At 43.4% G+C, this 18218-nt stretch overlaps 1 protein-coding gene across 1 annotated transcript in view; it reads right to left on the reverse strand.

Moving 5' to 3' along the window:
- Positions 1 to 17574, reverse strand: part of LOC142497884 (phospholipase A2 inhibitor and Ly6/PLAUR domain-containing protein-like) — a 33388-nt gene extending 15814 nt beyond the window's left edge. The window contains exons 1-3 of the mRNA XM_075606285.1: positions 17433 to 17574; positions 9066 to 9185; positions 3320 to 3466 (exon numbers count right to left, since the gene is read on the reverse strand). Coding sequence (XP_075462400.1) covers positions 3320 to 3466; positions 9066 to 9185; positions 17433 to 17484 — 319 coding nt within the window. The 5' untranslated portion in view covers positions 17485 to 17574. The remainder of the gene's footprint in view (positions 1 to 3319; positions 3467 to 9065; positions 9186 to 17432) is intronic.
- Between the last annotated feature and the right edge of the window lie 644 nt (positions 17575 to 18218).

The following is an 18218-nucleotide window of genomic DNA, read 5'->3' on the forward strand; positions in this document are numbered from 1 at the left end:
TTCTAACAAGATTGCCGCAGCCTGCACTGAGGGGTTCCTGTGACCAGATTGCCACTCTAGCCCCCACCGCAACTCCTGGCATATTGGCGGACGCACCCGCTACCGCTCTCCCAAGCCTCCATTTCTGACTTCAGCCACCAAAGAGGTAAGAAGCCAAAGGGGACCTGGCCACATAAGTCACACTGAAGGGAAGAGAAATACAATCTGGCACAGATAGATTATTGGCGATAGCACAGACATAGAAGAGAAATTCAACCGCTCACCTATACATATATTACGGTCCTGTAAATAATAAGGTAGGTGCATGGAGGTGTAACATATATGACCACGAGATCTCAAGAGATATTGAGTGAAGGACCCCACTTGTCTGCACTCTTTACCTAAATATTGGTGTATTACTCCTAATTGCCAAAGGCTGCACAAAAAGTCCCTGTCAGGGTATGGAACCGACGAAAAACAAAAAATTATTTAATACATCAAAATATCACACTCAATAGTTAAAATAAATGTTAAAATGTTAAAAAATCCCCATGTGGTAGCGGGGGAGTGGGAACAAAAGAAATGTTTGATTAATTTACTACTGTGGTGCTGTAGTCAGAGATTTACATTTCCCCTACTGCGTTCACATAGGCTCTGCGGTATTAGTAACTTAAATGCAAAATGTTGCTAATCTCATAAACGTATACAATGATGTTAGGTTGACATCAACTGACACAGATAAATTAACTGTAGTAGATGTATCCGTTCAAAGCAACACAAAATTTGCAACAGATGCACAAAGACCACACATATGCACTATAATAGCTGATAAATGCCAAAGAATCACCACTTGAATTGCAGTGGCCAGTGAATACACATACTGTACCTTTCATTGTAACTACCATGCTACCCAGTGTGTACTAATACAGTTGACCAAGTAATGCAGGGTAACACAATATGCCCAGATTAAGAGTATAACTGGTCTCTTATTTAGCTTCTGTTTAGCTACACAATAGAGAACTATTGGTCCTGCAATGGGATTGTGTATGTATACACTGAACAATCCTCAGCCTAATAGGTCACCAGCATATGTTAGAGCCTGTGCCTATACAGATAAGGGTTGCGGTGAACCCAAACAGCAGAAGGAGAGAGTATACAAGCCGTGTTTAGCTAGTGTAGCTGGTGTGATTCCGCATCAGCCGCATGTGCCGCATGTACTGCCGCTCCTCTATGACGTCACTCGCGTGGCGTCCGACCCAACATATGTTTCGCGCGATTAACGCGCTTCTTCAGGGGGAGGAGTCTGTTCCTCAAATTCTGAACCAACTATTTAAAGGAAGCGCTTGGCTGCTATTGGCTAGTAGGAATTAGTCAAATACATTCAGTGGTAAATTAACCCTTTCAGAACGGGTTAACATAAATGACTTAATGTCACGGACCTATCTTTAGTGTAGTAATTTCCCTCTTCAAACAGGCACTCATCTGATTTGACCAGTGAAAATAAATAAATAAATAAATGAATGAATCAATTTGTTACTAGATAATATTTGTTTAGGGTGGGAATGTAGGGTGTAGGAATGTATGCACCTTTATATGATCCGCCCCTAGGGTCAATACGGATCCTGTGATGAATACTGTATACCCTGGGTCCCCACAAAATGGATGAATTGTCCCTTATGGAGGGAAATCATTAAAGGTATGGTGAATATAGAAATCCTTCATTGAGTCCTAAGGGTGACTGGGACTGTAATAGAAATATCCATCGACATTCTCGTTGGAGAAGTATTTTGTCCCAGTCATCCCTCCGTGGACTTTGCTGACATGTTCAATTGCAGTGAAACTCATCACATTTGGATTCCCTTGGTGAAATTCAATAACATGTCTGGCCAATGGTGTATCTACCGAATTCCTGACATTTCCAATGTGTTCAAGGACACAAGTTTTAAACAGTCTGTGTGTTTTGCCCACATACCGCTTCCCACACTCACATGTCATTAAATAAATGACTCCACAGGTTTGACAGTTAATAAACTCCTTTATCAGGTAGGTCTGTGTTTTTGTGAGTTTCAAAAAGGTTTTGGCATTTTTCATGACAGAACATGCTTTACATCTTGTGCATTTATAATAACCTGTTGGTTTTTCTCCCAACCAGGTTTTGCTGGGTTTGGATTGAAAATGACTATGGACTAGTCTATCTTTTATATTCCTACTGCGTTTCCAGCACATGCTTGGAGTTGTTGGTAAAATTTTGCACAAATCCTGATCTTCTTGTAGAACATGCCAATGTTGTTTTAAAATTTGTCTGAGCTCGTGTAATTGACTATTAAATTTGCCAATAAACCTAATTATGTTATCTGTTGTTGCCTCTTCTTTATTTTTATTAGCAAGTAATGCTGTTCTTTCAGATGTGAGAGCACGGTAATAGGCCTTCTTTATGATTTTATTTGCGTAACCTCGTTCGTTGAACCTAGCTGTCATATCTTTAGCTTGTATCTTAAATTCGGATAGAGATGAACAGTTTCTTCTAAGGCGCAGAAACTGTACTATTGGGATATTATCCGTGATATGTCTTGGGTGGTGGCTTGTTGCCATTAGTAACGTGTTGGTGGAAGTTGGTTTTCTATAGATACTAGTTGCCAAGCTGCCTGTATCTGTTTTTGATAAAGTAATATCAAGAAAATCCAGTTGAGTTTTGCTCACTTGGTATGTTAATGTGAGATTTCGTTTGTTGTGATTAAGACATTTGACAAATTCCTTCAGTAAATCTTCTGTCCCACTCCAAATTAGCAAAATGTCATCTATATATCTGACCCACAACTCCACAAATATTAGATATCTTTCAAGGTCTTCCATGAAGACAATTGTCTCCTCCCACCATCCCAGGTACAGGTTGGCATATGTTGGGGCACACGTCGTCCCCATTGCCGTGACCTGTACCTGGTGGTAGAGTTAAAATCTTTAACTTTAAATCAAGACGTCAAACAAAACGTAACTTCTCACAAGCGCAGGAAACCTCTACTGATTGTGAGGTTTCGGAGAGTGAAACTGAAACCACACATTGTGAAGTTAACCCAGAATACCCTACTGTAGTACCAGTACAGGTCTCCCCTTCCCATTACCCCAAAGATCTGCCTCTTTTTTAGGGGAAACGGGCAATACGGGCCCGTTAGGAAGAGGAAAACCCCGACAGGGACTTTTTGTGCAGCCTTTGGCAATTAGGAGTAATACACCAATATTTAGGTAAAGAGTGCAGACAAGTGGGGTTCTTCACTCAATATCTCTTGAGATCTCGTGGTGATAGCACATATAGTTAGGTAAATAATGACACGGAGGCACTTACAGGTGGGTATTGACGGAGTGCAGTTGTCAGTAGAACAACAGGAGGTGCCCGACCTGATCTTCATTCCAGAAATGGTAGAACTCCCAGTTATTCCACACTTGCTTTGTAACGTACAACCTCTGGACAAGGATAAATCCTCTACTCCACCTATAGACAAAATATGAAAATAGAATTCTTATTAACTGACTGAAATAGATACAGCAAAAAACTTTTATAGTAAATTGGTTAACCACTTCTTACACATGATTAATGTTAACATGTAGATTCTAGGCCAGGGGTGGGGAACCTGAAATATTTTGGTCCGGCCCCCATGAGTAAGGGGGCCTGGCCGCATGGGCCCCCTGCGCGGCCATGCCCCTCAATAAATCCCGTCGCCCGGTTACCACTGGGTGACAGGATTTAGCGCGCTTGCGATGCGCCTGCAAGAAAGGAGGGGAAAAAAACTCCGCTCTTCAGATTGGCAGCCGCATGTTGGCACGCTGACAAGATTTTTTTTTTGGGGGCCTGCACCAAGCTCTATCCGAGCTTGCAAAGTGAGGCTCGCCTCTTCCTGAATGGAGCAAGTGGAAAGTACTTCTCCATGCCTCTCTTGCCCTGATTTCCCCCCCCCCTGCTCCGATCCTCCCCCTGCTCCGAACAAGCACATGTCTGTCCACACTCCCCCCAATGCTCCAATCCCCCTGATCCGATTCCCCCCCCTGCTCCGAACAAGCAGGTGCCTGTCCACACTCCCCCCACTCTGATTTCCACCCCCCCTGCTCCGAACAAGCTTGTCTTTCCACACTCTCCCCCAATGCTCCGATCCCCCCTCGACGCACGTCCACAGCAGCAGCCACCGGAGGAGGAGGCGGAATAGTAGGAGGGGAAGATTGCGGCCTTCGAGGTGGTGATGAAGGACCTGAGTATCACCAGGGTGGCGCGGGTAAGCAGCGCTCCGGGGGGGGCGGTTTAAGAGGAGTGGGGCTTGGGGGATGGAAGAGCAAGTCTGCGGAGGGAGAGACACCTCCCTACCGACTCTCCTTCTCCTCCCCACACCGGGCAGCAGCTGCAGAGGATGGCACCTGCTCCTCAGTGTAAGAGGAGAGGGAGCCACGCAGGGCCCTGACAGGGGGAGGGCAGGAGGGCCCTGGCACACCGCTAGCCCTGTGATTTAGTCACTGAGTGACACCTAATCCCAGCATCATTGGTCTCTTTGACTTCATAGTTACATAGTTACATAGTAGATGAGGTTGAAAAAAGACATAGGTCCACCAAGTTCAACCTATGCTAAATTTAGACAACAGATACTTTCTCCTATATCTATACTTACTTAAAATCCAGAGGATGGCAAACAAAAAACCCCAATAAGGGGAACAATTAATTCCTTCCTGACTCCAGGAATTGGCAATCAGATTAATCCCTGGATCAACATCCTTCCCATGTATACTTATTTGGTATATTTCAGTATACCTTTCCCATCTAAAAAGATGTCCAACTTTTTTTGAACAAATCTATTGTATCTGCCATCACAGTCTCCATGGGTAATGAATTCCACATTTTAACTGCCCTTACTGTAAAGAACCCTTTCCTTTGTTGCAGGTGAAATTTCCTTTCCTCCAACCTTAAGGGATGGCCCCGAGTCATTAGTTCTGCCTGTGGGATGAATAGTTATTTTGAAAGCTCCTTGTATTGTCCCCGAATATATTTTATATAGTTATCATCAGTGTTACACAAACCTATACATTTGCACGCCCCGGGTGAGTGGATTTAACATCGTGGCGAGCTCCTATTGGCCCAAGCAGCACACGTGTGGTACTAGGTGGCGAGTAGATTTTTTGTTCGGCGAGTAGATTTTTTGGTGATTTGTCGACCACTGGTTATTTTATCCCCTCTTAGACGCCTCTTTTCTAAGTTAGATTGTCCATCTCCTTTATTAATTTGGTGGCTCTTCTCTGCACTCCCTCTAGTTCCATAATGTATTTTCTTAGGATTGGTGCCCAAAATTGTACTCCATATTCAAGGTGTGGTCTTACTAGTGCTTTGTAAAGGGGCATAATCATGTTTACTTCCCTACCATCCATTGCCCGTTTGATGCAAGATAAGATCTTGTTTGCCTTTGCAGCTACTGCATGACATTGGGCACTATTGCTAAGCCTGTAATCTACAAGCACTCCTAAATCCTTCTCCATCAAGGATTCCCCCAATATATCTCCATCTAATTTGTAAGTTGCCTTTTTATTCTTGCATCCCAAATGCATAACCTTACATTTATCTGTATTAAAACTCATTTGCTATTTACCTGCCCACGTTTCCAGTCCCTCCAAGTCCTTCTGAAGAGAAATTACATCCTGCTCTGATACTTTTACCTTACACCATTTAGTATCATCAGCAAAGATGGAGACTTTGCTCTCGATCCCAACCTCAAGGTAATTAATAAACAAGTTAAAAAGCAGGGGTACCAGTACCGATCCCTGAGGTACTCCACTCACGACTTTAGCCCAACCTAAAAAAGTTCCATTTATGACAACCCTCTATTGTCTGTCCTTTAACCAGTTTTCAATCCAGGTGCATATATTATTACTGAGTCCAATTTCCTTTATTTTGTACACCAACCACTTGTGTGAAACCGTATCAAAAGCCTTTGCAAAATCTAAGTAGACCACATCAACTGCATTACCCTGGTCTAAATTCCTACTTATCTCCTCAAAGAAACAAATAAGGTTAGTTTGGCCAGATCTATCCTTCATAAATCCATGCTGACTATTACTAATAATTTTGTTTTCCATTAGGTATTCCTGAATATTATCCCGTATTATACCTTCAAGTAGTTTCCCTACTATTGAAGTCAGGCTTACAGGTCTGTAATTTCCCGGTTGTGTTCTAGCTCCCTTTTTAAATATAGGCACCACATCTGCTTTACGCCAATCTTGTGGTACTGAGCCTGTGGAAATGGAGTCCTTGAATATTAAATATAATGGTTTTGCTATTACTGCGCTTAACTCCTTGAGAACTCTTGGATGTATGCCATCGGGGCCAGGTGCCTTATTTACTTTAATATTTTCAAGTCGCATATGAACTTCTTCCTCAGTTAACCAATTGTTCATTAATATGGAGGTTGTGGCTTCCTCCTGCGGCACTACTATTGAACTTGATTCTTCCCTGGTAAACACAGAGGCAAAAAAATTGTTTAATACCTCAGCTTTTTCATTATCTCCAATAATCTGCCTACCCATCTCACACTGAAAGGGTCCTATATTTTCTTTTCTCATTTTTTGTTAAGGAACTTAAAGAACTTTTTAGGGTTGGCCTTACTTTCTATTGCAATCCTTTTTTCATTATACATTTTTGTTAATTTGATTGCCCTTTAGCAATTTTTGTTACATTCCTTATACTGTAATTCTGATACGATGTCTCCGTCCCTTCTGACTTAAAGAATCTAAACGCCTTCCTCTTCTTGTCCATTTCCTCCCCTACCTGTTTATTTAGCCACATTGGTTTTGACTTATTTCTTTTATACTTATTACCCAAGGGTATACACTGATAAGTGTGCTTTTCTAACAATGTTTTAAAGACTGCCCATTTATCTTCTACATTTTTCCCTCCAAAAACATCAGCCCATTGTATTACTACTAGATTAGACTTCAGTTTATTAAAATCTGCCTTTCTAAAGTTTAAAGTCTTTGTTGAATCCAAGAAATCTATTTTTTGATAATTTATTTCAAATGAGACCATGTTATGATCACTGTTACCCAAATGTTCCAGGACTTGAATATTTGTTATTACTTCTACATTGTTTGATATGACCAAATCCAGTATTGCCCCTCTCCTGGTTGGTTCCTCAATAATTTGGGTCATATAATTGTCTTTAAGCACCCCCACAAATCTGTTTCCTTTTGTTGTAACGCTAATCTCATTGCCCCAGTCTATGTCTGGATAATTAAAATCCCCCATTATGCAAACATGACCCAGTTTTGATGCCTTTTCGATTTGCAAAAGTATTTTAGCTTCCTCAATCTCATAGATATTTGGTGGTTTATAGCATATTCCCACAAACGTTTTCTTAATACTTTTACGTCCACTTCTAATTTATATCCACAAAGTCTCTACATTTTCATAATTCCCTTCATAAACATCATCCCTTATAATAGGTTTTAGATCTGGTTTAACATATAAACATACTCCACCTCCCCTTCTATTTGTTCGATCATTACGAAAAAGAGAATAACCCTCTAAATTAACTGTCCAGTCATGAGTTTCATCCCACCATGTTTCAGTAATGCCTACAGTATTATATCATACTGCTCCCTTGCAGCTATTAATTCAAGCTCCCCCATTTTATCTGTCAGGCTTCTTGCATTAGCAAACATGCATTTAACTTTTTTTTCGGTCTGTACTATTATCTTATCTGCTCCTTCCTTTCTGCTCCCACTTGGTTTAGTCTTTAGAAGTTTTCTAGTATTATCTGTATTTACTATGGGTGTCTCACTGCTGGTCAAACTTGCACTTGCCCTCATTCTACCTCCATACCACCTTGTATCCTCATCTATTCCATTTAGTTCATTATCTGTTTCATTCCCCTCCCCCCTCCATCCTAGTTTAAAATCTCCCCCAACCTTTTTAGCATTCTCTCCCCTAGCACAGAAGATCCCTATTCATTGAGGTGCAATCCGTCCCTAGAATATAGATGGCAACTCTCAGAAAAGGAGTCCCAGTGCTCTAAAAACACAAACCCCTCCTTCCTGCACCACTTTATTAGCCATGCATTAACCTCCCTGATCTCTGACTGTCTCCCTGCGGTAGCGCATGGCACTGGGTCTCCTTGCGGTAGCGCATGGCACTGGTAGTATTTCAGAAAATACTACCATGGAGGTAGTATTCATGTTGTTGTATGATTAACTTTTGCAGACACCCCCCCCAATGATCTGTGCCCCGTAAAATGACTCAGTGTGATCTATGCTGTCAGACCGTCCCTCATGCATTTCAAGTTGTCACTTCTTGCAGCTGATTGTCATTCTTGTTTAGCATCATTGGTGATGGATTTCGGTGCAGGTAGTATTTGGAGTATTTGTATTCAATTTGCAATTTTCTACTTCAGGAAGACTAAGTCGCACTCACTCGGTGCATTGAACTTGACTGCCGTGTCCGCAGTCCTGTCAAGCATCACTCACTTCAACTGAGTGCCACTCAAGTTTAACACTTGTCTTTGGAACCTTCAGTAGGATTTTGCTTGAGTATGAGAGAGTGTGTCTGAGAGAGTGTGTCTGAGAGAGTGTGTCTGAGAGAGAGTGTCTCTGAGAGAGTGTGTCAGAGAGAGAGAGAGAGAGAGAGTAACCACCACCCAAGTGTCACCCAGTTAGTCAGTCACCCAAAGAGAAGCAGTTCCAGCCATCACATTAGTGGTGAGTTAATTAAATGTTTGACCAAATATAACATGCTAATTTTTAAGCTGATAATTTTGTATGGCCCGCGAATGATTTTATAAATATCCAAATGGCCCTTGGCAGAAAAAAGGTTCCCCACCCCTGCTCTAGGCTATGTACTTAATATAATGTGGCACTTGCTATTTCCTCAGAGCTGTGCTATGTATCTGATTATTATTCTGTCACAGGGTTTTGAGATCGCTCCCGTTTCTCAAAGAAATCTCACTGTAACTAAACATCTTCTGTCTCGTTTAATCTCCAATTGACTGATATATGAAATATATCTAATTTTCTTTCCTCTAAAATGAAAGAACCTCACATTAAAATAATTGACATATACAACATACCTAGGTTGGAAAGCCTGACCAAAGTAGCGCAAACGTTACCAGCAGGGCAGGTCATGGAGGGGCCTGTGCACGACGCCGGTTCATTAGAACTTGAACACACTGTACATGAGAGAGAATAACCTGAAAGATACATATTTTGTCATTAGTTGAAATCTCAGAAAGAGGCAGAGTCGATAACTTTATACAGTGCCACCAACAGAAATCTTGGGGCCCAGGACAAATAAAAGGAGCAGCCCCCCAACCCATAGTGCACATACCACGAAAAAAAAATTTTTAGCGTACAACTTTTACTTAACTGTATATTTGTTATTGTATACCCAATTAGTACCCTCTCTATCCATCTTTAAGACCCACCTTAAGACACCTTTGCTTAAAGAAGTATACAGAGGCGACACACTTTATTCTAACTCGGCTAGTTCCGTGAATTTCGGAATATCCCGGTGATGTGCGGTTTTGTACCGTTTTTGGCCGGGGTGTATTGCGTTATTTTCCCGGCTGTGATTTAAGCATTTTATTCCCGCTGGCTGCAATACTGCAATGCCGTGTAAAAACACATGGGGGCATTTGCGAGCTGTTGTCTTTGAAGCCGTCCCCTATAACCCCTAACATACAGTATTATACACATACTGTACAGTACTGTATATATATACATCAATGATACTATGGAACGGCGGGGGCGAGATGTGTTTGCAGCAGAGAGAGATCCACAGCTCTCTCTGCGCAAACATCGGTACATTCAAAATTATTTAAAATACATTTTTATTCCTAGTGTAGATGTGCAGGGGGTCTCGGGAACTGAACCGTGTTGGTTTCAGGTCCGGGGACCCCCTGCTTCCCGAGATACAGGCCCCTTTATGAGGTTCCGGTATCCCTCTGCATTTAAAGGTCCCGATCACGTGACCGCGGCCTGTAAACCAAGCAGAGGGATACCGGCACCCCCTAAAGGGGCCTGTATCTCGGGGAGCAGGGGGTCCCTGGACCTAAAACCAAAACTTTTCTGCTCCGGAGACCCTCTGCACATTTACAGTATAAATAAAACACATATATAAATAAACACTCGTTCCTTACCTTAGCGGCTATGTGCTATGGTAGCGAAGCAGCATTTCTGTATTTTTAATAATATTGTACAGTGAGCAGGGGGTTCCCTGAGCCAGAAATCAAAACTCAGGGGACACCCTGCTCCTGCACAATATTATTAAAATACAGAAATGCTGCTTCATTACCATAGCTGATAGCCGCTAAGGCAATGAAGGGGTTAACTCACCGTGCCCGCTTTATTGTGGGTAGCGGGGGTGGGTGAAGGGGTTTTTTGGCCCTTGGTGTGAGTTTAGGACTTGCGGGGGGGTTGCGGGTGCACTTAACTCCTTCACGACCGTAGCAGTTAATACCGCTACGGTCATGAAGGGGTTAACCCCTCCTGCTACACCCCCGCAAGCCCTAAACAACCACCGTTGGGGCTAATACCCCCTTCTTCCACTCCCGCTACCCACAATAAAAAAAATTCACACACAGCAGCAGCTCAAAAAATAAATAAATAAATCTAAATAAATAAATAAATGAATATAAATAAATACATTTAAAATAATTTTTTATTCATAGTGTAGATGTGCAGGGGGTCTCGGGAGCTGAACCACACTTGTTTCAGGTCCGGGGACCCCATGCTTCCCGAGATACAGGCCCCTTTATGAGGTGCCGGTATCCCTCTGCATTTAAAGGTCCCGATCACGTGACCGTGGCCTGTAAACCAAGCAGAGGGATACCGGCACCCCCAAAAGGGGCCTGTATCTCGGGGAGCAGGGGGTCCCCTGACCTAAAACCACAGCGGTTCAGCTCCGGAGACCCTCTGCACATCTACAGAATAAATAAAACACACACATCAATAAAGAATTGTTCCTTACCTTTGCGGCTATGTGCTATGGTAATGAAGCAGCATTTCTGTATTTTTAATAATATTGTACAGTGAGCAGGGGGTTCCCTAAGCCAGAAATCAAAGCTCAGGGGGCCCCCTGCTCCTGTACAATATTTTAAAAATACAGAAATGCTGCTTCATTACCATAGCTGATAGCCGCGAAGGCAATGAAGGGTTAAGGCAGAATAGCATGTTTAATTGGGGATATTTGCCCCCAATAAACATTGCAATAAACAACATACAGTACACCCCCTGTGTATTTAAAATACATAAACAATAAATACATTAAATACATATTTTTAATGTGTGTGTTAAACCACCCTGCCTTGACTGTAATCTGTGTAAGACCCACTCCCCCTATTGTGTCGGTTAAGCTTCCCCGCCTTGACTAATCTGTGTAAAACCCCACCCCCCTATTTTGTCGGTTAAGCTTCCCTGCCTTGACTAATCTGTGTAAAGCCCCCTCCCCCTATTGTGTCGGTTAAATCTCCCTGGCCTGTGTTTCTGTGAGTGCAGTGTATATAAATGTGGGGAGGGGGATTCCGTGTAAATATAATGCAGCGCCTCACTGCCAATGGCCCACCCCGTGAGGCCTAACCACACCCACACCCACTAACCACTACCAACCTGCCCATGGCCCCTCCGCTGCTGCAAAACAGAGACAAAAATTAAAACATCAAAAGTAATGTCCCCTAACCCCTTAATCACCATAGCGGTTATTAACCGCTACAGTCATTAAGGGGTTAACCCACCCTCACCCACCACTCGGGATGCCTACAGTACATACCGTCCCACACTAATCCCCCACCCCGTCAGGCCTAACCACCCTCACCCACTAACTACCCACAAGGGAGGCCTACCCACATACCGTTGGGGAAACCCCCACCCCCCCCACCCCCAGTACCCACAATAAAAACAATACACAGCCCCACAATAAACATCATTATATTTATTAAATACATTACCCACCCCCTGTGCCCCCCCATAAATACAAGATTTATCCTTTTACAAACAGGGTTCATAACGCAGCCCCATGCGAGTCCCCGGTGGGCTGGCGGGGCACCTGGACAGACCTACAGGGTACCAGCAGCCCTTTTCAAACAGGTTCTGGATGCCTGCTGGTGAGTCCCGCCAGCACCATGGCCCCCAGGTGGTCTCCTTTGGTCACTGTGGGCCACAATTGGGTCCCCACGGTAGGCCCGCGGATGTCTGGGAGCCCCAAGTCAGACCCACATGTGTCTGTGTGGCCTCGGGTGGTTCCCACGAGGGTCTGGGGAACTCACGAGTGCTCAATACGGGTCCGCGGTGCCCCCACAGAAGTGGGACAACACATCTTCATCCCCGCAGACTACGGACACTTCGTATTTATGAGGTCAGTAGTAGTTTATTTATTTGAATATGCTAGTTACTGTTTTTAATAATGGGCAATTAATCTATTATCCATATCTGGATAATAGTTATTTTGCACATTATTGTACTGTAGGTGTTGGGGGGGGGGGTGTGTGTGTATGTATTGAATGTATAGGCCAGGTTTATTTTTTTTACATTCAGGGTTTGTTCCGTGGTTCTGCGTAGGACCTCTGGAGACCACCTGTGGATCTCCTCGGGTATCCCACGGGTATCAGGCTGGTGGTTCCACGGGTGACACGTGTGGGGATGAAGCAGTGGCCTCACATCTGTGGGGGCACCGCCGACCCGTAGTCTGCGGGGATGAAGCTGTATGGTCCCACTTCTGTGGGGGCACCGCCGACCCGTAGGTGCAGGGATGATGATGTGTGGTCTCACTTCTGTGGGGGCACCGCGGACCCGTAGTGAGCACTCGTGAGTTCCCCAGACCCCCGTGGGAACCACCCGAGGCCCCGCAGACACCTGTGGGTCTGACCCAGGGCTCCCAGACATCCGCGGGCCTACCGTGGGGACCCAATTGTGGCCCACGGTGACCAAAGGAGACCACATGGGGGCCATGGTGCTGGCGGGACCCACCAGCAGGCCTCCAGAACCTGTTTGAAAAGGGCTGCTGGTACACTGTAAGTCTTTCCAGGTGCCCCGCCAACCCACCGGGGACTCGCGTGGAGCTGCGTTATGAACCCTGTTTGTAAAAGGATAAATCTTGTATTTATGGGGGGGCACAGGGGGTGGGTAATGTATTTAATAAATATAATGATGTTTATTGTGGGGCTCTATATTGTTTTTATTGTGGGTACTGGGGGTGGGGGGGGGTGGGGGTTTCCCCAACGGTATGTGGGTAGGCCTCCCTTGTGGGTAGTTAGTGGGTGAGGGTGGTTAGGCCTGACGGGGTGGGGGGTTAGTGTGGGAGGGTATGTACTGTAGGCGTCCCGAGTGGAGGGTGAGGGTGGGTTAACCCCTTAATGACTGTAGCAGTTAATAACCGCTATGGTGATTAAGGGGTTAGGGGACATTACTTTGGATGTTTTAATTTTTGTCTCTGTTTTGCAGCAGCGGAGGGGCCATGGGCAGGTGGATAGTGAGTAGTGGGTAGTGGGTGTGGGTGTGGGTGTGGTTAGGCCTCACGGGTTGGGCCATTGGCAGTGAGGCGCTGCATTATATTTACACGGGTTCCCCCTCCCCCTCCCCACATTTACATACACTGCACTCACAGAAACACAGGCCAGGGAGATTTAACCGACACAATAGGGGGAGGGGGCTTTACACAGATTAGTCAAGGCAGGGAAGCTTAACCGACACAAAAGGGGGAGGGTTTTTTACACAGATTAGTCAAAACAGGGAAGCTTAACCGACACAATAGGGGGAGGGGGTCTTACACAGATTACAGTCAAGGCAGGGAGGTTTAACACACACATTAAAAATATGTATTTAATGTATTTATTGTTTATGTATTTTAAATACACAGGGGGTGTACTGTATGTTGTTTATTGCAATGTTTATTGGGGGCAAACGTCCCCAATTAAACATGCTATTCTGCCTTAACCCTTCATTGCCTTAGCGGCTATCAGCTATGGTAATGAAGCAGCATTTCTGTATTTTTAATAATATTGTGCAGGAGCAGGGGGCCACCTGAGCTTTGATTTCTGGCTCAGGGAACACCCTGCTCACTGTACAATATTATTAAAAATACAGAAATGCTGCTTCATTACCATAGCACATAGCCGCAAAGGTAAGGAACGATTCTTTATTGATGTGTGTGTTTTATTTACACTGTAGATGTGCAGAGGGTCTCCGGAGCTGAACCACTGTGGTTTTAGGTCTGGGGACCCCCTGCTCCCCGAGATACAGGCCCCTTTTGGGGGTGCCGGTATCCCTCTGCTTGGTTTACAGGCCACGGTCACGTGATCGGGACCTTTAAATGCAGAGGGATACCGGCACCTCATAAAGGGGCCTGTATCTCGGGAAGCAGGGGGTCCCCGGACCTGAAACCAGTGCTGTTCAGCTCCCGAGACCTCCTGCACATCTACACTATGAATAAAAATGTATTTTAAATGTATTTATTTATATTCATTTATTTATTTATTTAGATTTATTTATTTATTTTTTGGGCGGCTGCTGTGTGTGAATTTTTTTAATTGTGGGTAGCGGGGGTGGGTGAAGGGGGTATTAGCCCCAACGGTGGTTGTTTAGGGCTTGCGGGGGGGTAGCGGGAGGGGTTAACCCCTTCATGACCGTAGCGGTATTAACTGCTATGGTCGTGAAGAGGTTAAGTGCACTCGCAACCCCCCCGCAAGTCCTAAACTCACACCAAGGGCCAAATACCCCTTCACCCACCCCCGCTACCCACAATAAAGCGGGCACGGTGGGTTAACCCCTTCATTGCCTTAGCGGCTATCAGCTATGGTAATGAAGCAGCATTTCTGTATTTTAATAATATTGTGCAGGAGCAGGGGGTCCCCTGAGTTTTGATTTCTGGCTCAGGGAACCCCCTGCTCACTGTACAATATTATTAAAAATACAGAAATATTGCTTCGCTACCATAGCACATAGCCGCAAAGGTAAGGATCGAGTATTTATTTATATATGTGTTTTATTTATACTGTAGATGTGCAGAGGGTCTCCGGAGCAGAAACTTTTTGGTTTTAGGTCTGGGGCCCCCCTGCTCCCCGAGATACAGGCCCCTTTAGGGGGTGCCGGTATCCCTCTGCTTGGTTTACAGGCTGCGGTCACGTGATCGGGACCTTTAAATGAAGAGGGATACCGGCACCTCATAAAGGGGCCTGTATCTCGGGAAGCATGGGGTCCCCGGACCTGAAACCAATGTGGTTCAGCTCCCGAGACCCCTGCACATCTACACTATGAATAAAATGTATTTTAAATAATTTTGAATGTGCCGATGTTTGCGCAGAGAGAGCAGCGGATCTCTCTCTGCTACAAACACATCTCGCCCCCGCCGGCCCATAGTATCATTGATGTGCATATACAGTACTGTACAGTATGTGTACAGTACTGTATGTTAGGGGTTATAGGGGTTGTTGTTATACAGTGTATATATATATAGATATATATATATAGATATATATATATAGATATATATATCTATATATATATATATATATAGATATATATATATATACTGCATTACAATTCATGAATTTATGCCATCTGGCGGACACACGAAGCATTGCAGCCTATTAAATCCTGAACCATTATCAATTAACACATCGACCGCGCGTCAGCCGGGCATGAACAGTATCGCATTCCAGGAACAAGCCAGGGACAAACCGGTGATTTGTTAGAATAAAGTCTGCTGCAGCAGTATGAGTTGCACCGTGGCTAATACTATACACGATTCATAAAGCTTGGCCCCCTGAAGACGCACTTACCTGAATGCCCTCCTACTGTCTTTGTACGTTCTCCCCACCAATTAGATTGTAAGCTCTTTGGAGCAGCAACTCCTTTTCTACAATGTTACTTTTATGTCTAAAGCATTTATTCCCATGATCTGTTATTTGTACTATTTGTTATTTATATGATTGTCATGTGTACAGTATTACTACTGTGAAGTGCTATGTACATTAATAGCGCTATATAAATAAAGACATACATACAATATCATAACTTCTACATAGCCATCTATTGGAAACAACACCCTGTGGATCATTTATCAAATTGTTTAGCTGGTAAAGTTGAGTGTGAAATTTATTAAAAACAATGGGCACTATTTATCAAAAGTCCTCTTGCTGCTAAACTGATGCAAAATACATCATAATATCTATAGATATATGTAACACACACAGAGGAGATACCGCATGCATGCCAGCATATGAGGTACCAGGAACCAGCTAGTCAACACCAAGTGGTGTATGCTGGTGGTGCTCCCAAGAAGGGCATACTATAAGAACACAAAGAAATTCTATAGAGGAGCACACGGTTTTACCAATGAAAAAATGAAAAGTTTATTAATACGAATGATAAAAACAGGAGAGAACATATAAAAGCTTTCTCCTTGCCCTGACTCCAGCTTGGAGACTATTTCATCTGCAGGCACCTCCCCTGTGATTTCTGCAGTTGTTTTTATGACTTTGTATGTGAGTTTTTTTCTTATTTATGGGCACTATACACACTTAAGGGACATTGATTGCACATACTCTGTGTGCGCCTGGTCCCCGTGCCTTACTCTGCATTATTAATATGCACATTTTATTCTGGTTTAATTACTTACTTATAATGGTAACTATTATTATACCAGTTATTAGTCCCATATTTGTATTATATGAAGATTACCTTGACTGCCATATATATTGACACTGTATTTTGTCAGCTGCTCATTAATTATTCCCACTGCATTAGCCTTGTGGGATTCCCCTCCCTTTTATTTTTTCTCCCCGGTTTTTATCATTCGTGTTAATAAACTTTTCATTGGTAAACCCGTGTGCTCCTCTATAGAATTTATTTGTGTTATTATATATCTGTATCTGTATCTAAAACTTCTCCCCCACCTGTAAATCTCGTGCACCATTAACTCTAACTCATGTGTTGGTTCTTGTTTGGTGGTTTTGGTTTATGATGGTAACAAAACTAACCTTTTCACTGCTGGTGGGATCTTTAATGAATGTGTTGCATCCCGTAACAGGACTGGCTCTTACATTCCTATCCATAACATGGGTAATAATAAATCACCTGCATCCTGAGATACACTATTCACAGTTATATATTATCTGCCTTTATGCACATTCATGTATAATTATCTCCTATACATTGTAATGGAGGGAATGTGTTAACCACGGCTGTTCAATGCCCCTACATATATAATATTATTACTCTTATAAGAATATCAGAAAATGCTAATCTCAGATTATAAAATAATACTTTTTGCCAACTTTATTGTACCGGAGCACAAACCATACTTCTTAAATGCAGCTCCAGCAACAAAGGGATTAATTATGTATTTTGTATAATGCTTACTAGTAATCTGTCCCTTTGAAATAGTTAAACAGCACAAAATTCAGGCACAGTAGCACGTCCCTTCTTAGTAGAAACAGACTTACCTGTCGCTACAAGAGCTGAGAGGACACAGAGAACTTGCAGAAGGGATCTCATTATGAGAGGATTCCGGACAGGTCACTGCAGATAGGTGTGATATTAATGCAGCCAGAACTCTAGTCAGAGGATCTTTTATTTATACAGGTAAAGAAGGTGGAGAAGGAAAGAGATCACAAACATGCAGAGGAGGATACAAATGATGAATATGAATTTGTGGAACTTAAACGTGGACCAGTAAAACAAGTTCTCTAGTAAGAGATTGCAGGAAGCTTTCGGTATTGATTTAGAAATAGTGCTAGAGGAGCATGTGCAGGAACCTTTAGAAACATTCACCTTATTTCATTGAAACCAAACACTCTCATTTAAAATTGGGTTAATATTGGGGAGACAAAAAACTCACATGCTTTAATGTGTAGGAATGGAATTACAAAGCTACTTTACATCAGGGCTCATAAGAGGACAATATCTAAAACACTAGCACATTTTCCCCCTTGAGGTTAATGTGTACTCTCAACGCTAATTATATATGTAGCAATGTGTCTTTATTTGGCTACTAATCTGACCTCCCTAACACATAAACCTGGTACCTGCACCGGCAGTGTTAGGATCTATCCGGGTTTTCCACTGCAGTAAGCAGCTCCCTTGAGTGACGGGGGTTGGGCCTAAGGTCTGTGTTCTGCCAAATCAGAGGCTCAGACCTAGGACCCTCCCCATGGTACTTAAGGGACTGTAAAATATGGTAGCCTCTCTCTAACCTATCCAAATAAGGAAAATGTGCTGCCTGCGAGGAA

The sequence above is a fragment of the Ascaphus truei genome, chromosome 6 (assembly GCF_040206685.1).
Source record: "Ascaphus truei isolate aAscTru1 chromosome 6, aAscTru1.hap1, whole genome shotgun sequence".
Classification (NCBI taxonomy): domain Eukaryota; kingdom Metazoa; phylum Chordata; class Amphibia; order Anura; family Ascaphidae; genus Ascaphus; species Ascaphus truei.